The sequence below is a fragment of the Myodes glareolus genome, chromosome 2 (assembly GCF_982192425.1).
Source record: "Myodes glareolus chromosome 2, mMyoGla1.1, whole genome shotgun sequence".
Taxonomy (NCBI): Eukaryota; Metazoa; Chordata; class Mammalia; order Rodentia; family Cricetidae; genus Myodes; species Myodes glareolus.
The window spans coordinates 130,761,769-130,787,166 of record NC_142027.1 but is presented as its reverse complement, the minus strand read 5'-3'; the positions used below and the strand labels follow the sequence as shown (position 1 = coordinate 130,787,166).

At 51.4% G+C, this 25,398-nt stretch overlaps 1 protein-coding gene across 7 annotated transcripts in view; it reads left to right on the top strand.

The window, feature by feature from the left end:
• The window catches only part of Kiaa1671 (KIAA1671 ortholog), a 138,842-nt gene extending 113,532 nt beyond the window's left edge, over window positions 1–25,310 (top strand). For 6 of the 7 annotated variants that reach the window (XM_085680792.2, XM_048450314.3, XM_085680788.2 and 3 more), the window contains 7 exons: window positions 8,045–8,163; window positions 13,402–13,648; window positions 15,301–15,475; window positions 16,888–17,006; window positions 17,601–17,743; window positions 19,529–19,611; window positions 21,258–25,310. In XM_085680792.2, coding sequence (XP_085536918.2) covers window positions 8,045–8,163; window positions 13,402–13,648; window positions 15,301–15,475; window positions 16,888–17,006; window positions 17,601–17,743; window positions 19,529–19,607 — 882 coding nt within the window. In that variant the 3' untranslated portion in view covers window positions 19,608–19,611; window positions 21,258–25,310. Of the gene's footprint in view, window positions 1–8,044; window positions 8,164–13,401; window positions 13,649–15,300; window positions 15,476–16,887; window positions 17,007–17,600; window positions 17,748–19,528; window positions 19,612–21,257 lie in introns of those variants that run through there. The other variant, XM_048450323.3, reaches the window with a different exon arrangement.
• The last annotated feature ends 88 nt before the right edge of the window (window positions 25,311–25,398 follow it).

Below are 25,398 nucleotides of genomic sequence, written 5' to 3'. Positions count from 1 at the left end.
GAGAGACTCATCCCTGTGTCCTGTGGCCAAGGCCTCCTGTGGGCTGCTGAACTGTCCTGCCCAGTCATGACCTACCAGCCATGTGACAAGCGTACAGAGACAGGCCATCCCAACTTGAGATCCATGAGAGCATCTTCTGGGTATTTCCTACAGCCTCTGGAGAACAGTGAGCTGGGGAGAGATCAGGGTGGATCCCCCTGTGGGGTCTGATCAGGTCTATGAATCAGCCTAGGGCCTGGATGCTGGAGGAAAGGTGGCCATGCAGCTGGTTCCCACTGCTCTGGGCTCCTGCTCATCAGCAGGGAGCATCTGGGAAAGCCTGCCTCCTGGACCCAGCTGCCCACTGCCCATCGCAGCCCACAGCAGTGAGTGCCCTGGTAGGTGAAGCACCCAGGCCAGCCTTGCCCTGCCTCCCCAGTCACACACTCGCCCACAGCTGAACCTCTTCAAGGCCTGCCCTGCGTCAAGTCACATGCCCTGCTCCAGGTCCTCTGTCCTGTGGCTGTAGACGTCTGTGTGTGGTCTCCCTTTCCTGAGGGCCAGGGGATCTGGGAGCCCCCTTTCTGCCCTTGTTCTTTTAAGACTCCCCCTTACCAACCCTGCCATGTCATCTTCCCTTCTAGCTCCTTTGGTAGTTTTCTCTTTTGTATCTGTGTGCTGCGGTGCAGATGTGAAGGCCAGAGCACAGGTTTTCTCCCGCCGTCTGGGTGCTGGAACTCAGGCACACTTGCAGAATAGCCATGGGGTGGTATCTTCTGTCACTCACAGTGGTTTGCTGGGATTGCCATGAACGTGTGCGTATTTGGGTGTGCACAATTATCTATATTAGTATGTGTGAGTTAGGTCCTTGATGGTATTTCTGAGCTCTTGTGTGTGTATATACATGTGTGTGTGCCCACAATTTGTAGTCTGTACTTGTGCGTGTATCTTCATTTGAGTATGTATTTGTTGTGGTGTGTGTAATGTGTGGGCTTTGTAAGTGTGTGTGTGTTTGGGGTACTCCAGTTTGTGTGTCTCTGTGTGCAGGCAGGCATCTATGTTTGTGCAGATAAGTTTTGTGAATTAAGGACACTGGAGACAGAGGTACATTATAATGTGAGCATCCCCACAAGTCATGGCTGAACCGGTGGTCATGCTATGCCCAGGGAGACATCACTCTCGCTTGGAGGACTGGGGTTTGGTCCTGAGGCCTTGGTGTCACACCCAGCTTACTGCTTTCTGATAGGTTCACACTTCTGCCTGCGCTGGCTGCGATGTTGTTACCTGACCAGTTGTCCCTTACCCAGAATAAATCAGGAGAGAGTTGACATGCGGTGTTTGAAAAAGGAGGTCAAGTTTGGCTCACTTGGGCTGTTTTAAGAATCTCCTGGGGTGGAGATGAGGAGGCACTGGGGAAGAAGGAGAGGAGGCACAGGGGAGGAAGGAGAGGAGCAATGGGGATGGTGAGGAGGCACTGGTGAGGAAGGAGAGGAGCAATGGGGTGGTGAGGAGGCACTGGGGAGGACAGAGAAGAGGCACAGGGAAGGAGGGAGAGGAGGAATGGGGATGGTGAGGAGGCACTGGGGAGGAAGGAGAGGAGGCACTGGGGGAAGTGTGTTCCACCTGAGTGGAGACAGTATAGTCTCAGGCTTTTGTGTAACTATTCCACCTTAAGCTTGGCTTTCTATCACCAGCACAGGAGGCAGAATAGGAAGGCATGGCTCCCTCTCCCTCCCGCTGCCCATGGGCTTCTGTGGGCTTTCCCTTGTCAGCTCTGGCCAGGCTAGGCTGGGGCATACAGTGGCTGGGGTATATTCATGGCCTTTTCCACTCCAGATATTTTCTTAAGCTGTGCTTCTCAGGATGTAGCTCCAGCATTAAGTCAAGAGAGCTTTTATACTCTTATCTGATACAGAGCATAGGCCCCATGGGTTCTCAGGGGAACCCAGCCTCCCAGCCCAGCTGTCGCCTTCCTTTATAGCCTTCCCAAAAGCCTGGTTTGCACACTCGACCCCGAAACCAAACCCTCCTCCTGCAGACCAGCTGCCTGCGTGAGCCTGTCACTCTGGGAAAAGCTTGTCTCATAGAGACAGAGACAGGGCATCTCTGCCAGAGTCATCTTGCCATCAACCATGTGCTGTGGCAATGACTTCTCTGCTGTGCAGAACTGAAGCCCAGATCTTTTTATGACAAGGTTCCTTCCCCTGCTGCTCTTATAGGGAGGGGGTAACCTGGTGTTGGGCATTGAGGGACCTGTGGATCTTAACTGAATGGTGAATCTGTTAGCATGCTGTTGCAGTGTTTAAGATGCCTGGGCAGCTGGTCAGCAGACGTGGGCACCACATCCTGTACTGGCCCCTGCTCAGGAGTTTAACGGACTCCCCCAACACCCTAAGCACCCCATATCCCATTTTCCAGATGTGGAAACTGAGGTTGCAGAGGGTTGTTGTGGCTAGCAGGGTCACAGAGTCTTGCTTAGAACGGCTGTCTTGCTCCACCCAACACATGGGGATACCTGGATAAGTCCATTTCATGTCTGCAGTACAGAAGGTTGAGGTTTGGGATCTACCGAGCGTTTGTGAAACTGGATTTGGTTCAGGCCCCCAGAGGTGGCATCATGTCCTCATTAGAAGCCACAGAGGGTCACGGAGACCATCAGTCTCACACCACTGACACCAGGAGATGAAACCGAGGCTCAGAGAAGGGCAGGATGTGGCTGAAGGTCATCTGGGATGGGAACCCAGTCACACAGGTATGAAGGTAGAACCACGGAGCTGTGGCCAGCATGGGCCTATCTAACCCCGCTGGCTCTGAGGTTCAGACACATGTGCCGTGCCTCTGCCTGACCGGGGCTTGTCCTCCATGTGTCTCTCTCCTCCCCTCCTCTCTCCCTCCTGCATGTTTCCTGAGTGCTCATCACTCTTGCCTTGCTTGGCCCTCGCTCAGCTGAGAAGTGGTTAGTGAGTTCCCGCAGCGCCTCAGAGCCCAAACAGTCAGGAATGTGAGCACCTGGGCGTCCACCAATCCCAGGATCATGATCCAGTCCTGCCGCTTTCTAGACATGTGGGTGATCTGGAGGTCATGAAATCCCTTCTCAGGGTCTCAGTCTCCTCCCCTGTGAAATGGGGCCACACAGGGTCTTGCATCATAGGCTCATTGGGATGAAGAATAAGTGAAACCTTTGGTTCCCAAGTCTAACCTGAGCATGAGAGGTGAGAGGGGACCTTGTTTTAGAGTACTGAGACAGAGCAGGTGTCCCCATGCCAGTTGGGTCTATGATGGCACAGCACCCTACACAGCTGGGGTGAGGGGCAGGCTTCTCAGATTCTTTGGAGCTGCACTGTCAGCTGGTGGCCGTTTGGCTTAGGGCTTTTTCTTAGGAGATGTGTCAGACACTCCAAATAACATGCAGGCAGGCATGGTGTTCTCCCTATTCCTCCTCACAGTATCGACTTCCTGGTTTGGAAACTCATTCCTTCTCTCTCTCTCTCTCTCTCTCTCTCTCTCTCTCTCTATATATATATATATATATATATATATATACACATACACATACATACACACATATATATACATACATACACACACTTATACATACATGTGTATATACACATACATACATGTATGCATTTGTGGAGACATGTATCCCCAGCATATCTAGTCAACAGCTGCTACAGGCCTGGCATTTTCCCAAGGGTTTGAGCTATGGATCTGGAGTGAACAAAACAATGCCTGAGGGCACAGGCAGTCTTGCCAGCCTCCTGTTTGTAATCAAGTTTTATGGCACACACCACATACTTTCCAGGTGTATTAGTTACTATTCTGTTCTTGTGGCATAACACCCAACAGAAGCATCTGGAGTCTGTCATGGCAGCAGGAAGATGAGGTCAGTTGGCACACACAGTCTGGAAGTAAGGAGACACAGATGGATGCTGATGCTCAGCTCACCTCCTCCTTTTTATTCATGCCGCCATCACGTAGGGGTGGGGTCCCCTCACAGACATGTCCAGGTCCTAGTTCCTGCCAAGCTGACAGTCAGTACTGAATGTCACACTAGCCTTCACTGCCATTTTAATAGTGGCTGAGTGACCGTTAGTCCAGAGACCCCCAAAATGTGTCGTCTTTGTAGAAGCTTGACAGCCCTGGGGTAGATGAGCGACTCCTTAGCAGGCCAGCGTGAAGGAGCAGGGTTTGCTTTATTCAGTTTCATCCCAGGATTCTTCTAGAAGGCATGCTAAGCAAAGTCACAGTCAGTTCGGAGTGTCTCTTGGTGCACTCTCAGCCAGTTTGCCATGGAACCTTCTAGATGTTTTCTTTGCTTACACTCACGTGTACTTGTTTGTTTAGACAAAACCACTTTCCTGGCACTTTGTTGCTGAGACCTTTTAATTCTGAGTTTGTGTTACCCAGTGTTGAAGACATCTTTCTGTGACGGCAGACATCTGTGTGAGCGCCGTTTGTATCTCACAGCCTGGCCTCCCTATCTAGTGTTTCATGGTCCCCACCCTCTTCATGGCTCAGGCTGTTGTTCCTGTTTTTCACTGATGGCCAGTCCTGCAGGGAGCGGCTGTGTTCTGGAACCTGGCAAGTGTGCTTGCTCATCTCCCCGAGATGAACTTCTGGAACTAGCCCTGTTGATTCAGCTAACCCTGCATGTTTTAAATAGGCAGACATATGTTCTAACTTGTTTGAGCACAAACTTTAGAGGTGTATGCTAGCTTGGTCTAGGCACAAACCTTGGGGAGGAGCTCCAGCCACTGTGGTCCTGGTGCCTAGTGAGTTACTGGACCGAGCCAGTGGGCTTTTAAATCCCAGATTCCTGAGGGGTTCAAAGCCTGTGTCCTTATTAGAACCTCCTGGGGCACTGTGAGAAAGGTGGAGCCCACGGGTATTGTCTGGGAGCACTGTGAGAAAGGTGGAGCATGCGGGTATTGTCTGGGAGCACTGTGAGAAAGGTGGAGCATGCGGGTATTGTCTGGGAGCACTGTGAGAAAGGTGGAGCATGCAGGTATTGTCTGGGGGTCTGGAGAGAGTTGTGGATCCCACAGATGGAGCCCCCATCTTCCAGGCTCCGCCTCTCACCCGTCTTGGAAACTGAGGGCTGCATTCTGCTCAGTTCCTGTGCCTCAGTTTCCTTGTCTGGCGGTAAAGTGCAGAGAGAGTGGCTTCTGAGGAACCTTCTGGGTCTGATGTCTAGGATTTGGTTCCTCTTATTTGGAACTGGCAGAACTGTTGCAGGGATTGGGGTGTTGCTGGCTCCGTCTGACCTAGACCCAGACCTAGGCCCTCTTTTCCATTGCTTGTGTATGCTTTTCAGGGCCTACTTTTGCTGTTTTCAAATTCTGAGACAGGGTCTTGCAAAGAAGTTCTGACTGGCCTGGAACTCCCTATGTAGCCCAGGCTAGCACTGAACTCGTGGCATCCCACCCTGTTTCAGTCCCTGAGGTGTTGGGATCACAGGCATGAATCAACCCCACCACTGTTATGTTTTCACACTTAACAATGTCACCAGGACCACACGCTATCTTCTGCAGGTTCTTTGTCTCTTACATAAATGCATGTAAGAGGGGATTCATTCAGTGCAGGGGAGGTGGAGGCCTCACAGCGGTCTGCGGAAGGGAGATGGGAAAGGAGAGAGGAAGGGCCTGTTTTCTCAGCCAGAGGCCAGGAAGGCAGGACTCAGCATTCAGTCACTGGAAACCGGGAGTCTTCAGATGGGAGGAGTGTGAGGCTCTGGGCAGGGGAATTAAGATCAGTGCTGCAGAGGGAAGGAACTTCTGGCTTGGCCTCTGTGAGCTTAGCCTCTGTGAGCCCCTGCAGCGAGGGAGGGGCTTCTTCAGGGTGCAGCTGTTCCTTCTGCCTCCTGTCTCTCTTTCAGGCTCTTCCTGTCTCTTTTACCCCTTATCACATTTCCCCCTTATCACCAGAGTCCTCAGCAGATGCCTAAGTCAAACGTTTGCAAAGGGCCACAGCGACTGTGTCGCTTACTTAACAAGATGTCACCGTTCCTGTCTCAAAAGAAAGCTCTTGGCAGGTGAGGCCCCCTCTGTCTACGTCAGGATGCTGTTGGCCACAGATTGTGCCATCTGCACCAGAAGAACATGACAGAGATGTGTTCTGGCCCCAGTGACACCCGGGAGGCGGCTGCTCCAGAGGGCCTCTGCTTGCCTAGCCTCACTCATGTTTAGTGAGCTTGGGTAGAGCTGAGACAAGACTCAGTCAGTGGAGGTCTTGCCTTCAAGCAAACGTTGAATGTAAGATTTTCTAGAAAGCTTAAGTGTTACAAGTTCTCTGAGAAGTGGCTGACGTAGGGCCTTGCAGCCACGAGAGCTGCCCAGAAAGCCATGGCATTGGGGTGGGATGGAGTTAGGGTAGGGCCCAATCTGTAACGTTTGCTCATGGCCAGTCCTAAGTCCCAGGGAGAATTCAAGGGTTTCAGGCCCTCGAATGTGGCCCATGACCTTGGATATAAAAACGCAAACATGGTCCTAGCTGGAGTCATCCACCGTGGCACAGCATGTGTGTGGTCTGTCCCCTGTGCTCCTTAAGGGCTGGGACAGACATCGGCCTGTCTCAGACACCCTGTGCTCAGCAGCGTCTAGGGAAGCACTCACGGAGATGATAATGACAGCCTGAGGGTGTGAGGGTGCACACCCCATGGCTGACCCTGAGTGTAAAAACAACCAGCTGCTTAGAAGTCACTGTCCTTGGGACTGGTTATGTGACCAGCACTGTGTCCCACACAGTAGGGTGTTCTCTGGCCACCAAGGAGCATGTGGAGGGACTGACCCACAGAAAATCTCAGACCAGAGTCAATCATGGTGTTTCATTTGTGTAAAAATGTTCCCTGGGATGTGTGTGTGTGTGTGTGTGTGTGTGTGAGTGTGTGTGTGTAGTCCTGACGGATACTTTACCACTGAGGCCCCTTACCCCAAACCCCCATTATAACTCCTTTGCAGTGGAGGTGGGCGCAAACTGAGACCACCTGGGCAGGCTGTTCCTTCCTGGTGCTTGTGTATTCTGTTGCCGGGCTGTAAGGGTCTGAAGAGGAACTACTACTGTGAGCGAGTAGCCCACCCAAGACCACTTTTAGTTACTCTTGAGAGATCCAGGGCGTTAGTGGCTGGTTTCCATGGTGATGGTACAAGACAAGGCCTTTCATGTACCACCCGACTGGGGAAGACAGTAGCACAGGTGTCATGGTGACTCACAAGTCACCCAGATGTCAGGCACAAGACTGGGCTGGTAGCCAGTTCTGTGATGACCTGTCCCCTTGCTTCCAACCTGTATGTCACACCACCAGTCCAGGATGTCACTTTCTCAGCTGTAAAGTAGGATTGTACTGAGCCCCATAAGGTGGCCTCCAGTCAGCAGTGTGACTTGCTATAGACTCAGGGTCACTGCCGTGCGGGTGCTGGGCTGAACAGTGCTGGAATGAGGTCCTGTAAACCTGGAAGGTGGGAACACGCCTGCCTGGCATTTCTGGAGCTTTGAGGAGGGAGGAGATGGGTTGTCAGTGTGTTGGGCAGGGACACTGACAGGGCCAAGTGACACACAGCAGGACCCTGTACCTGGTTATGTGTTAATCACTTCTCTTACCACTGGATAACAGGGGATTTTCTCTGTTCACCATTCCAGAGCGCATAGCCCACTGTGGAGCAAAGATCTCAGGCTGCCTGGACTGTGGGGTAGAAGTTTGTTCATATCATGGAGGATCTGAAAGCCGAGATCTGGGGTGGAAGCAGGACAGACTCACTTGAAGCCTCCTCCAGGGCCCATACTGCTGCTGAGTCCTTATGTCATACAGATTTCACAGCCTTCCTAATGGGGACAGAGCATTCACACAGAGGCACCAAGGGGAACATTCCACACTGGACCCTAAGACACAGTCCATGCCAGAGTGCCCTTCTGAACCCGGAAAGTGCTGCTTCCTGTCGTGTCTTGGCAGATAGGGCGTTGGTCTGTCTCCTTTGCCCTGACATGGGCAGCCACATGTGAGGGCCGCGGGGAACTGGGTGCTGTGGGGTGGTAGGATTGTACCTGAATCCCTCCTTGTGTCTTTCAGAACCAGCTGAAGCAGTGCTTCTCCAGGAGAGCACCCGAAGCCAAGGATACTGACACCCTTGTTCACGAAGCCGACAGCCAGTATGGAACCTGGGCAGACCAGCACCAGAATGGAGGCAGGTAGGAACACACCTGGGTGAGGCTCCCAGGCACCAGCTGACACAGATGGTGCCATGTCTGCCCTGGTTAGGTGTAGACGGACGTTTCTGTCCCTCCTGGTCCCGCAGCCATTCAGTCCCAAAGAAATACACAGAGACTTACGTTAATTATAAATTGTCTGACCTGTTAGCTCAGGCTTATTATTAACTCATAATATTAATTAACTCTTACAACTTAACCCATAATTCTTGTCTATGTTTAGCCGCATGGCTTGGTACCTTTCCTCAGAAAGGCATTCTCATCTTGCTTTCTCTGGTTCTGGCTGGTGACTCAGTCTCTGCCTTTCCTCTTCCCAGATTCTCCTAGTCTGGTCTCCCCACCTATACTTCCTGCCTGGCTACTGGTCAATCAGTGTTTTATTAAACTAATATGAGTGACAAATTTTTACAGTGTACAAGATCTTTGTCCCACAGCACTTCCCCTCTTTTCTTTTCAAAACAAGATCTCTGAATCTAATTTCCTTTGTTTAGCTTTTTTTCTTGACCATTAACCGTAACAACTTGTAACTAACATGCTAAACAAAGACAAACATCCATAATCCATTTCTTTTGGGATTGTGGGCATAGTTCTCTGGCTACTTCCTGCTGATTGGGGGTGCTGATAATCTTATGGGGACCAAAAGAAAATTCAGTATTATGGTCAAGTCTGGACTGGAGTACTCTGTGAGGCTGAATCATCTCAGCCATCAGTCCTGAGACTTTTCTGAATGTAGAACTCAGAAGAAATTGCTACAGAGGTGCTCCGAAATGTTGGCTCATCTGGGCCATCAGTTTCCATTGGAAATTTTTCAGGAGGTCTTCCTTGACCTTATTTTTTTAAACCCAGAATAAATTTACAGTCTCTCATTTCCTGCGGAAACAAAAGCAAAACCTCTTCTCCAAAGTGGCATATCTTTTGACTTAAATTTTGAAGTCAAGGCATTTTCAAAATATATTTTGAAAATGGATTAATCCAGCAGCATTTATAATCAGATGTCTTTTGGCAACTGTTGCTCCTTCCTCAGCAGTCAAACAATGCCAACACAATAAAATAACATACAGTATCCAGACTCTGTATTTCCTATCTTTATGTGGCTTTTTTTCTTACTCTGTTTCTTTTTAAAGGACTTTCTCTATCCTTTTTCTTCTCTAAGCCTACGTATATTCATATACATACTGTAAACTGTTTTAGGTTTTTTTTTTTAAATATTTACTTATTTATTATGTATACAGTATTCTGTCTGTGCGTATGCCTGCAGGCCAGAAGAGGGCACCAGACCCCATTACAGATGGTTGTGAGCCACCATGTGGTTGCTGGGAATTGAACTCAGGACCTTTGGAAGATTAGCCAATGCTCTTAACCTCTGGGCCATCTCTCCAGCCCCCAGTTTTTTTTTTTCCTGTCTGAATCTGTCTTTACTGTGTATCTCTATCTTTTTCTGACCACATGAGTCTTCAATCTGCTAAGCTGCAAGGCTAGGATTAAAGCAGCAGCTTTGACGCTGGCTCCACCCATTCCTTGGCTTCCCAAGAGTCTAGCTTCATGGCGGAAGTATTGATAGGAACCATGTTTATTGCCATAACTCTGGAATTTCTAGGTCCATACCACCACCAGGAAGCATGCCACTGACTGCTCACAAACACCCTTTGAGTCTTTGGTGGCAAAGCCTCTTAAAGACTTGCCATACAGTTTTTGCTGCTAACACTGAGTTAGAAAGCCTTTCTTAAAGGAGCCGAGCCTCTGCTTGCCACCAGCAAACAGAGCCTACCAGAGTAAAAATGGTTACCAAGAAGTTGCATTTGACTCTGCTCTTATCTGTCTGTCTAGAATCCTTTTTCTTTTAAACTTTCTCAGGCTTTATGTGGAAATTCTTGCCAAACATTTGGGCGCCATTTGTAGACCGAAGTTTTTGTCGCTTCTAGTCCCAAAGAAACACACAGAGGCTTATATTAATTATAAACTGTTTGGCCTATTAGTTCAGGCTTATTACTAATTAGCTCTTACAACTTAAATGAACCCATAATTCTTATCTATGTTTAGCCATATGGCTTGGTACCTTTTTTCAGTAAGGCATTCTTATCTTGCTTCCTCTGCTCCTAGCTGGTGACTCACTCTCTGCCTTTTCTCTTCCCATAATTCTCTTAGTCTGGTTGCCCCGTTTATATTTCCTGCCTGGCTACTGGCCAATCAGCGTTTTATTAAACTAATTATAGTGTACAAAGGCATTATCCCACAGCAGTTAGAGCTTCTGTTGCTGTGATCAACACCGTGAACTAAAACAGCTTGGAGGAAAGGGTTAATTCAGCTTCCACTTCCATCTCACTGTTCACCCCTGAAAGAAGTCAGGACAGCTCAGGGCAGGAACCTGGAGGCAGGAGCTGATGCAGAGGCCATGGAAGGTGCTGCTACTGGCTTGTTCCTCATGGCTTGTTCAGCCTGCTTTCTCAATAAAACCCAGGGCCATCTGCCCAGGGATAACTCCACCCACAATGGACTGGGCCCTCCCCCATCAATCACTAATTAAGAAAATGCCCTATAGGCTTTCCTACAGCCTGATCTTATGGAGGCATTTTCTTAATTGAGATCCCCTCCCCTCAGATGACTATGGCTTGTGTCAAATGGACATAAAACTATTCAACACAGAATCTGTGTGGCTGACACAGAAAGTTCTGTATTTAAAGAAACTGTAATAGGAAGAAGCGATTGTTGTATAAAGGGCATTAATTAGAAAGCTGCAAAAAGGTAGAAATAAAGTAGCCTGGGCATAGCCAGGAGCATGCAGGGACAGGCAGACCCTCAGGGACAGACATACAGACATCCACAGTGTGACAGGGTGACACACAGAGACAGACTAAGTGAACACAAATACCCTGTAAACAGGAGCCAGAGGCAGACCAATGGTGCAGGTGATGGTCTGGGTACCTTGTGGTGACAATATTCTCAGGCTTGTCAAACCTGAGGTTCTCCACTTGTATCCGAGTCAACTTCACATGGGTCTTGAAACGTCTGTAGATGACTATGTCATATCACACTGTCAGAGCCTGGTCCCCGCCCGTGAGACACAGGGTGGCTGCACAGCATTGTGGTGTGTCACTGGGGTTAGCTTTGTGTCTTGTGAGGTTTTCTGCTGTGAAAGCATGCTGAAGACAGACAGACAGCAGCCCTGGGTTCGGGTTCGGCCCCAGCACAGGTCACCCCTGCATTTGTGCTTCTGAGTCTCTCTCGATGCTTTCAGTGGCTGAACTGGGCTTAAACCCGGGTCCCATCTCTCCCACTGCTGGGGCTCTGACTGCTCCTTTGAGTCAGTGCTGGAGTAGCTGACCACTTCATTGGGTCAGTGCTGGGGGTGCTGACCGCCCCGCTCGGTCAGTGCTGGGGTGCTGACCGCCCCGCTCGGTCAGTGCTGGGGTGCTGACCGCCCCGCTCGGTCAGTGCTGGGGTGCTGACCGCCCCGCTCGGTCAGTGCTGGGGTGCTGACCGCCCCGCTCGGTCAGTGCTGGGGTGCTGACCGCCCCGCTCGGTCAGTGCTGGGGTGCTGACCGCCCCGCTCGGTCAGTGCTGGGGTGCTGACCGCCCCGCTCGGTCAGTGCTGGGGTGCTGACCGCCCCGCTGGGTCACTGCTGGGGTGCTGACTGCACCACTGGGTCACACTGTCCAAGCTGCCCTGAGTTAAAGCTGGATTAAAACTGTTTGAGAGAAGAAATGGAACCAACCAGTAGGACTCACCCCATCTCTAACTCCTCTCTACTTACCTGTGACTTATGTGTGTAGTGATCTTCCTTGAGTGTTTGGTTGGAAGTGTCCCTGCAGGAACACCCAAAAGTCTGGTGATCTGTGCTGGAATTAGTTCCTGTCTTCTAAGAGACCCTGAGCCCTGTGGTTTCCCAGTCCCCCAGCTTCTGTCTGAGACTTCTGATATCTTGGTGCTTCCAATGCTGTGCTCCCCCTGCTGTCCCACAGAGGAACTGCAGCCTCTGGGACCAGGCTCTCTTGCCTTGGACAGTGGTGCCCTCTGCTGCCAGCGGGTTTCTCTTCCCTCTGGGTTTTCATCTTTCCATTCAAGTCCTTACACCTCAACCTTAAAAACCTCTTGGAGCTGGGAAACACGTGATAAGATGCTGGGGCTCAGGACTGACAGTGAGGGAGCGAGTGAGTGAGTGGATAACTGAGCGAGTGGGTGACTGGCTGAGTGTGTAAGTGAGTAACTGAGCGAGTGGGTGACTGGCTGAGTGTGTAAGTAAGTAACAGCGAGTGGGTGACTGGCTGAGTGTGTAAGTGAGTAACTGAGTGGGTGACTGGCTGAGTGTGTAAGTAAGTAACTGAGCAAGTGGGTAACTGGCTGAGTGTATAAGCGAGTAACTGAGCGAGTGGGTGACTAGCTGAGTGTGTAAGTGAGTAACTGAGCGAGTGGGTGACTGGCTGGCTATCTAGCTGACTAGTTGACTGACTGACTGACTGACTGGCTGACTGAATGGCTGACTGACTGACTGACTGACTGACTGACTGACTTGCTGACTGACTGACTGGCTGAGTGAATGAGTGAGTGAGGCAGCCATTGATTGAAGCAGGAGGACTGAGACCCAGCCTTCTCTACTGGTTATTAGGGACCCTTGGACCCCCTTGCCTTTGTCCAGTGGAAACACAGCATGAGCTATCCCCATGAGATCCCACATGACTCCAGATACTGTGCAGGTCCCCAAAGGAGCACACAGATGTGGGGGATTGTGTGTTCTGTCTTTACAAAGGTCTCTGTGGTCAGTGTTAGAAGTGAACTGACAATTTCCAACAAGCCCAACTGCCTGCCTTCTCTACATGGAAGGACCTGTGTTCCGAGGCCTCTGACCTGACCCTCTTCTCAAGCCTTGGCGGTTTACCACACACCTCCCCATAGCTCGTTTTGCCTTTCACTTTTATTTTGTTTTATTTCTCTTCCTTTTTTGAGTGGGGGACATAGGTGGTTGCTTATGTAGACCAGGTTGGTCTCCAAACCCTGACTCTCCCGCTTCTGCCTCCTTCCATGGAGATTCCAGGTGTGCCGCCATCACTACTTGGCTCTCCTTTGCCGCCTGTGCAGGTGTCCCTTGGCCACTGTTGCCGAGAGGAAGACCCCTGCTGTCCCCTGAGTCTGAACACTCTGAGCCATGTGTCCACGACCCCAGGTTTGGGATTGAGTGTCCTAGGCCCCTCTGTGAGTGCTGTTGTTTCCTGCCTTTCGTGCAGTTTTGGCCCTGAGTCCCCGTCGTCCCCGGACAGCAGTGCTGCCTCTGCGGGGAAGCAGCCACCAAGCAGCCACTTGTCCTCGTACACGGAGTCCACATCGGTGGAGCAGCGCGACAGCTCCAGGGACCGGCGCAGCTCCAGCATGGACCGTTCCAGTTCTGAGCTGGAGTCCACAGATGGCCCAGAGGGGCCACCCCCATCAGACGCTTGCCCAGCAGAAAGAGAGGACGATTTTTCCTTCATCCATGTAAGCAGAAGCTGGGGGAGGTGGCTGGGTGAAACAGTCATTTCACCGCCCACCAGGATAGTTCTTGTGCTGAGGACCCCTGCTGTGGACATGGGACACAACCTTAGACATGTACCTTCCTTTAGCATAGGATTGCCCCATACTAGCTGTGTGTCTTGGGGCAGATGTCCTCACCTCTCTGATCCTCAGCTGACTTACTCAGTAGTGACGAGCACATCCAGCTCCACGGCCTCAAAGGTGATCACAGGTGTCCAAGGCACATCTTGCCATGAGTTCTTCCAGGTCAGCCGGGGCTTGCCTACAGCAAGCACAGAGCAAGCACCTCTTTGGGTTCTTGCTCAGCAGAACCTGGGCACCAGGCATGAAGGACTCTCTGACAGCTGTTCCAGGCATAGGTTCCCTCCTCCAGAACTGAGCTTGCCTGGGTACACACACAGCAACCCCTCAGGTGCCCAATCCGGAGCCATGGTACCCTGCGGTAGGCTCTTCTAAACTGGACTCTGCCCTGCTGCAGAAAGCCTATCCAAGGATAGGAACTGTCATTATAGCCTGCAAGGGCCGCTCACTCCTGATGGCCAAGCGCCTGACCTACTCTTGGGTAGCTGTTGCTCCAAATGCCCCTGAGTGGTTTCTAATGGGCCTCCCAGGGGACTACACACAGCCAAGGTCTTCTCTCTGGCATCTCTAGATAAGAGGTGAGACAAGACCAGGATGCGCCCTCAAGGGCACTGCCATATGAACAGGCACTGGCCCATCTCTGGGTGTTGTAAGAATCTCAGTGGGTGATGTGATGTCATTCACTCAGCAGCCATGCAATGAAGTACCGTGGCCGAGCCTTGCTGCAGCTCCTGTGTGCATGTGATGTGTGTCGTATGACACAGGTGACACTGGACATTCCTTCTTGAACTCTGAGCACTTCCTCCTAGAATCCATCCTAAACAATGGCGGGTGGCACCAGCAGCCCTGGGTCCCTGGTAGCTGCCCCGTCCCATGCACATAATGATAACCAACGGGCAGCATTCTCTGCCTGCCTTTTGGAGTAGCAAGTTGGCATGGCTGCTGATTCTGCCCAAATGTTGGAGGCCCTAAATATGGGGTAAACTGAGGTATATGTGGTTTGCCACCATGACTTGGGTATCCTGTGGGAACCATTTGGAGGCTGATCAGAGAGATGTCCCAGGGTAGCCCTGAGGACATGGAAGGGCCCCTCTCTATTGGTGTTCTGTAGGTGGTCCCTCCCTCCCACCTGCACTCAGGATTATCACGGGGGCCACAGTGAGTACCTCTTGGCTCGGGGACTCCATGAGTATGGTTGTCATAAAGATACAGAGAGATTTACTCAGCAGGTCATCAGCAATCAGAACACAGGCATGGATTGAGCTCCTGGTCCTTACTTAATTTACTCTGTGTGATGTCACAGTCTATACTTGCTCCCATGTCTGTGTGTCCTGTGCTGTTCTTGGGCACTGCCTACGTGATTTTCATGGGGGAGGTTGAGGCTTATGGCGTCAGGGGTGTCTTTAGAGCATGACACACCAGCCCATGCACCCCTGAGAACACCTTGTGTATGAACAAGGCTGCGCACGGTCTGTGGATGATGCCTCGCACTGACAGTTTCCTTCCTTCCCACTTCCTCCTCGCCACCCCCAAAGCAAACTTCAGTCCTCGACTCAAGTGCCCTGAAGACCCGGGTGCAGCTGAGTAAGCGAAGCCGTCGCCGGGCTCCCATCTCCCACGCCCTCCGGCGCAGTCAGTTCAGCGAGTCAGAGAGCCGGTCTCCTTTGGAAGAGGAGTCACACAGCACATGGATGTTCAAGGACTCAACAGGTATACCCACACCTTCCACTTGACCTGTATACTGCTCTGGGCAGGAAGGCGTCAGGTTAAACCCTGGGATGAATGGCCTGACCTTGGAGGGTTTGTAACACTGGTTCACAACGACCCAGGAAGTCATGGTTTCTTGTTCTGTAGAACTTGTGTTCTGAATCTGTGTGTGGTGGTACCCGTCTGTAGTCCTAGCAGTTCAGGGACAGAAGCAGCAAGATCTTCTCAGTGCAAAGCCAGCCTGGTGGTCTACAGAGTGAGTTCTAGGCCAGCTGTGACCCTCTTTAAAACAAAGAGCCAGGCGTGGTGGTGCACGTCTTTAATCCCAGCATATGGAAGCAGAGGCTGGAGATCTTTGAGTTTGGGGCCAGCCTGGTCTATAGGGCAGAGAGTAGCAGGACCAAATGTGGCCTCTGACCAGGTGCCTAAACGAATGCTTGGCTTGGGTCATTGCTTCTCATGGTCCACTGTACCAGCGAACAAAGGTTAGGTTACTGTTGAGGGCTGGGGAGATGTGTAAAGTGCTTGCTTCACAGGTCCCAAGACCCGCATTCAAATCCTCAGCCCCTCGCACTCCTGTCACCCAGCCTTGAGTAAGCAGAGGCCAAAGGATTCTTGAGGGTTGCTGGCCAGCTCTCTAACTGAATTGGTGAACTCCAGGTCTGGTGAGAGATTCTGCCTCAAAAGATGAAGTGAGATTGATGTCTATGCCCAGCACCAACCTCTGACCTCCATACGCGTGCACACGCACACATGCCTCCCTCCATGGGTACATACAGTGAACACATGCACCTGTACACAGAGCCAACTGGTAATAAATAGGTCAGTAAATGTCTGCAGGGCCAGAACAGTGCTAAGCCACCTGGAGCAAATGCCACCCACCATACAGACAGAAACACACAGAATCCTTCACAGGGACCTGGCAGCAGAACCTGTGACTTCCATAACCCCGACCACATGGCCCGTGGATATGAAAGTCTAGGGCTGACCTTTCTGAGCATGCCCAAGTCCACCTGCACTAGGGCTCCAGAATACATGCTGTACCCCACCAATGCCCAGTTCTTGGGAAGCCAGAAACTCTTTACCACTACCCATCACCAGGAAGTCTCTGGCACAGCCCCCGACCTGGGCAGTGCTTTGAAGAGACCCTGAAGCATTCCACATTGCTCCCTGTTGGTGAGACATGTCTCTGCCGCTTGTTCTGCCTCTGTCAAGAATGTCCTCCAAAGTGGCAGGAGCCAGGGGTCTGCCTGTGCCCTCCCGAGAAGAGGCGGGCTCGTGACCACTGTTTCCAGGCAGTGTCTGAAGAACGGGGAGTGGGAAGCTTCTGCCAAGTACAGATGGACCAGGGGTGCCCTGGTCCTTGTGCAGGGCTGTGAGGAGCCACCAATGACTCAGAGTCTGTCTCTTAATAGAAGAGAAGTCGCCCAGGAGGGATGAGTCGGATGAGGAGCCACCCAAGGTGGAGAGGACGCCTGTCAGCCATTCCCAGAGGATGCCCATGTTCCCAGGCATGGACCCAGCTGTGCTGAAGGTACCGAAAGCAGACCACTGAGTGAACCCCCCTTCCTGTCCACCCTTAACTTCTGTCTGTCCCTCATGACCCAACTAACGACTTTTCTCCTTCTCATTGCTTTCACCCATCCATGATTTAACCTCCCTCCCTCCCTTCCCCTCTATTGATCATCTTCAGTCAGCCTCCCCCTTCCCTTTCCCCACCCCCCCTTCCATTGCACATCCATTTAACATCCTCCTGCCTGCATCTGCCATCTGATTGCTGGGATGACAGGAATGTGACACTGCCTAGCTTCTCCCAGAGAAATTCCATTCACACAGTCTTCAGTCACCCCTTTCCAGCCTGGTCCCCAAACTCAGGAAACAGTCGCCCATGCCATGTGCTTGTGGGGCCCCAGTGTTGCAGGCTTCATGTCACTAGATGCAGGGGTGAATTTGCTCTAGCCTCCACTGGGACGAGGCTCTGAACTTCTCAGGCCCCCATACTTCCTGCCTTGGTCACTCAGTAGCTCAAGATACCCAGTGCTTTGTGAGTTGTCACCCTGGGAGCACTGCTAGATGGGGCTTGTCCCCAGACAGAAGACAGCTACACTGCACCCTCCTCTCTCCCCAGGCTCAGCTGCACAAGAGGCCAGAAGTGGACAGTCCTGACGAGTCCCTCAGCTGGACGCCCCAGCCCAAGACCTCTAAGTTGCCCTTCCAGCCTGGGGTGCTGGGCAGTCGGGTGTTGCCTTCCAGCACAGAGAAAGATGAGAGGTGAGTACGGGGACGCTTCCACCGGGGTCAGGATGCTTGTGAGTGCTGTGTGCAGGTTTCCCTGTGGGTGCACTCTGTACCCTGTCAGCTACCGCTGCAGACCCAGGGAGAGAGCAGGATCTCAAAGCCCTTCTTTTCCCTCCTCCCACCTGACCCAGAACTCCAGGCTGTGTTTCCAGGAAGCCCTGCTGGATACAGCCTTCTGCAGATAAATGGAAACTGAGGCACCCTGCCTCCTCTTATGGTCTTGGGACAGTTGGGAGGCCTAACTGGTCAGCCGCCCTTCAAGGAGGAGGCAGCGGCTCCACCCCAGTCAGGCTGATTCTCTACATGGATGAGACCCGAACAGCCCCAACTTCAGCTCTCGGGCCAGGCTGTGAAGTGCTGTGTGAGCTGAAGAAGCCACATGACCACTCCATGCCTCACCTTCCTCTTCTGTGAAATTGGTTTGGTGACCCATAACCTACTGGGGTAGCCATGGAGATGAAACAGGAGCTGTGTGTGAAACCCTTTCCTTGGCCTGCTCCATAACAGTCTCATAATGGAAGGTGCTTTGTGCTGACAAGTTAGGGCATCAATTCGGGACCCGTGATATAGGGGTGTGGAGCAATTCTGCTGCAGTAGAGCGAAAGTCAGCCGACTACAACCCACAGGCTAGTTCAGTCCCACTGTTTGCTATAGTCAATAAAGCTTTATTGTCCCCTAGCCTTGGCTATACTTTTATGTATTGTCTATGGCTGTTACCATGTTAAAATTCAGGCAGCCTATAGCTCATAGCTGGACACATTTGCTCCCTGCTCTGTAGCCCCTGTAGATAGGAGGCCTCTCAGCACATATCTGAGGAGGAGGGCACCCAGAAAGCCTCCAGGAGATGTCCTTTTCCTGAGTCCTGATTAGATGGCCTCATGGTATGATGAGAGACTTCCAGGTGATGGCTATACTGTCAGAGCCCCAGGAACACATGACCAAGGCACAAAGAGGAACTTGTGAGGTGGAGGACACAGTCAGAGTGGGGCAGGCTCTTGCTGAGGTGCTCACTGTCCTGGGAATGAAGGGGGTGGCCCTAGAGGCGTCTGTGGACCTGGACCTGACATCTTTCTCCACCATCAGGCAAGGCTGGGCTGAAATCTGGCCTGGCATTCTGCCTCTATTTCAAGGCTAGAGGACAGATCACCCTGAGGGAGGTCTGCCTCCACACTTCAAGTCACCTCGTCCCTTATCCTTTATCCCCAACTAGGTTACCAACCTCCCTAAGCCCTCCCTACATCAGGAACTCTCTCTGTGGATGGTTAAATAATTCAGCTACACACACACACACACACACACACACACACACAGAGAGAGAGAGAGACAGAGACAGAGACAGAGACAGAGACAGAGACAGAGAAGCAGGGGGATCGCTGCACATGGCTGTGGGGTCCAAAGACCAGGGAGGAGATACAAATCAATGCAGACAGAGGCAGGCAGCTGCTGACTCAATTGTAGAGCCTTCCCTCTCTCTGGGCAGTCATGGTTTTTTTTTGTTTCGTATTTTTCTATTTAGGCTTCAGCTGATGGAGAGAGGCCCATGTATAGGATGAGCCATGATCTGCTTGACTCAGAGTCCACTGAGTCTCATGGATCTGCATAGGTCTGCATAGATCTCATCCAAAAACATTCATAGAAATATCTAGAATCATATCTGATCAAATGTCAGCATGATGAATGGAGGGCTGGGGGTCTTGAAGGCCTTCAAGAAGCCAGGGTGTGGGTCTCACTCCACTCGCTCTGGCTTTACGGTTTCAGGTCAGAGGAATCCTCGCCCCAGTGGTTAAAGGATCTGAAATCCAAGAAGAGGCAGAGCCTGTATGACAATCAAGCTTGACCAGGTAGGACCCTGGGATGGCTCAGGTGGGGCCTCAGGAGGGAGGTGGTCACACAAAGGTGAGTGTTCTGGTAAAGAGCCTGGCAAAGGGTGTCAGGTAGCTAGGGCTCTGACCTCATGACCTTGACCTTCCTGCTGCCCTCAAAGCCCTTGGGAAATGCAGGAACATCAAAGGCCAGCTTAGCCTGAGAAGTTTTAAAGCTTTGTAGAGGGAAGTCTTAGTGTACACACTGTGTAAGTTTATTTCAAGACGTATATAGTCAGCCCTGCATCCACCTGAGATCCGCTCAAAGGCTCCACAGACACCAAGATCTGAGGACCCTGAAGTACTGGGTGCGAAACACCTGTGGACGGTATAGAACCCCCCATGCCCTCCTGTGCACTTAAGTCATATTTATTGCTGTATAAGCACATGACTCTGTGGAGTCAGTTCTCTGTCCACATACATGTGGGACCCAGGGATCGAACTCAGGTCTCCAGGCTTGCACAACAAGCCTCTTTGCCCTCTGAGCCACCTCGCTGGTCCTTTAAGCCACCCAGATGACTTCTAACACTTCACACATTGTGTACCGGCTGTGTTGTTTATCTTGCTGTTGCCTAGGCAATGCTGACACATCTGCACATGCTCAGTAGAGATGCATTGTCACCGTGGGGTTGCCTGATGGTGTGGATTGGGGATGGCACAGATGGATACGGCTAAGTTTATTTAGAAGCCATGCACTCAGATTACTGTGTGCTCTACGGTCTTTGCCTACGGAGATCAGCAATACCATGTAGCTGTGGGGTTTCCCAGCCTGCCTGAAAACATAAGAGGTTGATGGAGTGCCACCTGGGCCCCAGCAGAGAGAGTGGGGTGTGTGATGCCGAAGCTGGCTTGGGTGTGGTCAGGAGAGAGCCCCCTCCTGAATCACAAAAACCAAAACCCAGCCTGAGTGGACAGGGTGCTTTTTGGAGTCTGCAGGATCACCTCGTTGGTCTGTTTTGGGGTGTGCATTTTTGGGGGGAACACCCTGGAACTCAGAGTCTTATGCTAGGCCAGTGCCCTGGATCTTCACAAGGCTTCCTTTGCTCTAGCACTGTGTCGAACCCTAGATGAGACTAGACATTCACAGCAGATTGTATTTGGCAAGGGGAAGTTTCAGATATGTATACAGCATGTGTCCCATAATTACATGTATGTATGGGCATGTATATATATCATAAATCCAAAGGATGAAAAAAATCCCAAGCAAGTCTGCTCCAGGGTGACGGTGGAGGGTTCAGGGCCTTGTGTTCATTCTGTGTTGCTCAGTGCTGACATGGAGTTTAGCAAACCTGTGGGCACAGGGTAACATTCTGGTCCCCATGTGCCCTGCGCTTGTGACCCATCACCCCGAACAGTTCTTGCTTCATGGCGAGTGTTCAGAGTCCTCTGTAGTGAGTTTGAAATCTGTGATACAATCTCTAGCAACACACAGAGGAAGTTAAGGCTCATTGCAGCTGGTCAGGGTGCCTGCCCCATTGTTCACTTTGCCCATTCTCAACTCCCTCCAAATCCACTCAGGAGGTGGAACCCACATCAGGGTACACCTGAACCCCAGCATAGGATGGAAGGCCTGATGGCAGAAGCTGCCCAATGCTCTCCTAACAAGGGCTTTCATTTCTCTGCAGACAGGACATCACTACACCCACAAACTCAAGCCTTAACTGCCAGATGTCAGAACCCGAGGCCAAGCCACCTGCTCCTCCCTGGCCACACTCACGTGCCTGGGCCTTTCCACCCTGAAGACACTGTGCTGAGTCACTTCTGGGTCCCCACAGGAAGACCCTGCCCCAGGACCTGCTCCAGTCCCCAGAAGGATCTTCAGTTCTCCTTGCAGAAGTGGATTGACTTTGGTGTGACGATTGGCTTTCCTGCCCTCTGCATACACCTCACAGGACTCCCTCGGCTGGAAAAGAGACTCTGGGCTCCTCCCCAGGCAGCCCGTCTGGAAGGACTTGGACACACAAGCTTGACCGGCTCTCAGATGGCAAGGGAACTGTCCAAGCATTACACTGGTGTCTCCCGGGTTTTGCTTTTTTGTTTTGTTTTGTTTTCTTTTTGACAGGTTCTTCTTTCCCCACTTAGATCCCATATTCATACTTATAAGCACACTTATCCTTCCTGTGGGGCTGTGTGCACAGTAGGGCTGTGTGCACAGTAGGCCTGTGTCTCACTACTTTCTTGTCTGCTTTAGAGGGGGATAAAGCAATAATGCAGCCAATTTTCTTAGAAACCTGACACGGGCGTTGTATTTCAGCATTGACAGACGCAGGAAGAGATGGACATTGTCCAGTGCCTCAGGTTACCTGATCCCTGTCCTAGCTATGAAAACTTGTGAGTTTTACCATTGTCCATGTCTAGGCTGCTCTGATGTCTGTGTGGTAGCCTTTACCCCTCAGTCCCAAGTGTTATGAACCTCAGTCCGAATGGTCAGTGCCTTGGCCACTCACATACCAGACCTGCTCTGGGTGTCTTTCTTTTTCATCTTTTCTGAACACCCATGTCCTGCTGGAGTGAAGACCCGACTAAATCAGCTGAGAACAGACGTGGCCCCACCCCTGCCCGTGACCCACCTGGCCGAAGTCCATCTGCATCTTGATCTCACGGAAGGGCCCCTGTAGTGGGGGTCTCAGGCCAGATGCTAGGCCAAAAGCTCTAAGATGTTCTTCGCATTCTGCTAGCTGAATGCTCACCCCTTGGAGTCTCAAACCCTCTTCTGTACTCTGGACACCCACTCTGTCATGTTTCCTTTTGTAAGTCCTCAAGAGGACTTCAGAAGTCCCAGCACCAGCGGTCACCCCTAACATGCCAAGCCGGCTGCCCACTGTGCCGGCAGCTTCCAGAGACCTTGTCCCAGCCTTGCCTTGGTGACATGCCGAGGCAGTTCCCAGGTTCCATGGCTGTGGAGGGCCCTGGGTCTGGTGTTCTGACAGATACCTGCCTGGCACTTGTGCCCGCCACTGCCCTGACCTCCCCATCGGCAAAAGTTGCTCTCTGTAAACCCGTTACTTGCAGATGGTGTTGAGACCTGCCTCTCTGTCTTCCCGCCTCAAATCCTCTCTCATTATCCTCTCTGCCTGTTTTCCCTTTGGAAGGATGTGGGAAAGGATGGCAGTATTTGGTGTCATTAGGTTAGGACAGTCACCTGTGCTGGGGGCTGAGGTGTCAGCACCCAGGAGATGGCAGGCCCCACCCGCACCCCACCCTGTGCTCTGGCCACCAATGAGAACACAGTGTCAACACTTCACTGCTTTCCCTTCCTCCCTGACAGCCATCCTCTGAAATCATTTGGGGTTCAGTCTCCCGGCAGACTCTTCCATAGTTCTGTTTTCTGTTGTGTTATGATTTTAGATCCATTTTGTATGCTGCAGCACTTTTGACCCAGCAGTGGCTTGCCAGGGACTCCTTTTAAAACACACTAGCAGGGCTGAGGATGGAGTATGTGCCTCACCCGGGGAGGTACCACATAATCAAGTGTGGAGGGGTACACCAGTGATTCTAGCACTTGGGTAAAAGGAGGAGGGCTGGTAGTTCAAGGCCATCCTTGGCTAAGAAAGCTGGAGGCTAGCCTGGGCTGTAAAATCCACTCTCAAACAGAGCAATAACAAAAACCAAACGAACAAAACCACAAAGCAACCATCTGCTCACGTGTCTAACTTCTCTCCACTGCTCTCTTTGTTCTGGGCGTAAGAAGCCCATGGTGGCAGGAAGTGTCCTGAGTATTGAAAGACACAGTAGCATCAAAGTGAGCTCGCCTTGTCGGTCATCACCTAACCTCTCTTGCTTAGTTGACAAGAAATCAATTTGATTCCACAGAAAGACCCATATACTGACAATCTCATTGGGTCAGGAGTGACCCCCCGGTGCAGTGCCGTGTGCTCGGACCCTTGACCGAGCTGAGCGAGTGATTCATTTAGTCCCCTCTTCTAAACCAGGTAAAGACCTGGGAGACAGGTGGTGTGCTGTATGCTTACTCCTTGGACTTCTCCAGGACCCTCTTTTTAAAGGAATCTAATATGCCTTAAGTGGTGCAGTTCAGACACTCGGGTCTCCCCAGCCCTCCCTTCTGGGAACTGGCTGTCTGCAGAGTCCCACATATGCCACATCTGACCCCTCTTTGCCCATCATTGTTTTGACATCTGGCCTTTGAATACCCGCCCCCATAGATAGGCATTTTCCCACAGTCTCTGTCCTCTGTCCTGTGAAATCATACGGCACTCTGGGCAGTCCTCAGCCCAGCAGAGAAGCCAGGTGGTCCCGGAGAGCTGGAAACCTAGTGTAAAATTTATCTGCTGGCCTCAGGTTTGGCAGGATGCAGGGACCCATCAGAGGGGTTTGTATTGTAGGGAAGTGAGCAAGGTTTCTGTCTAGATGTACATTTTCCTCCTACAGTGAAATCCCCTCTAGAAACAGGCCTAGGCCTTCAACCTTAGCTGCTGAGCAGAGATTGGAAAAATCCTAGAGTCCTAGGATGTATGTGTGGTGATGGTGGTGGTGGGGGATAAGGCTGCTCTGTCAATCCTGGCTTTCAGATGGCCCGTTCTAGTGCCCAGAGACACCCTCTAGATCTAGGCTTGATTGAAAAGTGAGAAGCCATGCCCACCCATGTTAATATTATGGTTCTGGCAAGTCATTTGGGCAACAGAAATGGTGTGCCCTCCCAGTGTGCCTTTGTCCCACCACGTGTTGACAAGAAACAGATCCCCACATTGCTGGGGACAGTCTTGAGGCGGAAGGAGCTGCAGACTAACAGGGTCCGCTCCACACCTCTGAGTTTGCCTTGGCCTCAAGCCCCTCAGTGAGAGAGGACACCATTGCCATTTTAGGACTGTCACGTTCCAGAAGCCTGAAGCCATGTCAGAAGGCAGCAGGCAGGAGGAAAAGGTTTTAGTTGTCTCTGTCCCGTGACCGCTGTCACACCCTAGAGTATCCTTTTATGAGGACACTTCACAACCTGCATCCTTCACCATCCAAGAGTCTCCTTAAACTGTTAATGTCATCTGTGCTGTGACAATCCCTGGCAGCACTGAGCCAGCTAGAATCTCTCCTATCCTCTAGAGGACAATCGCGCTTTTTAATGTTCTCGTCCTGTGTCGCCTTACAGATGTTGTGTGGGACTCACAAAGATCATATATTGATATACAGAAGGTTTGTACCAAGTGGTTTCTTATTCTGTTCTAGAATGATCATGGTCCTCAACATGCTTTGTATGCTGGGGCGGGAGAATGGAATTATATATGTGAATATAGGGTATATTTTCCTAACTGTTCTGGGTCCTGCCTGGGATATTTGTGACATGATCGGTAAGGACTCACAAGACACACGTCCTGTCTGTGGCATTCTGACAGCTGCCTTACCAATCCATGAACTGGAGGACTTTGGAATGACGGTGGACGGGGCACTGTAGCCAGTCCCAGGAAGGACCTAACTGCGTGACTGAGAATTCGTCTATAAAAACCTATATTTTTACTGTCAAAACAAATGGGACTTCCCGGACTTCACAGTGACTGGATGTCCCCTGTGCTTTTATATTTTGTCGCTGTAAGAGGTTTTCTGGCACAGACAAGCAGTCAGGAATCCAGCTGACTGCACCAAATGGGGTGAACTCTGCATGTGCAAACGGGGCACACCCAGACTCCAAAAATAGTAAATAAAGCTCTCACAGCAGGCGTGCTGCTGAAGCCATGTGTCCTTGAGTGAGCAACGGGGCCTCCTGGGTTGATGGGGTCCCCCCCACACAGGCTGATTTTGTACTGAGCTGGGTTTAGG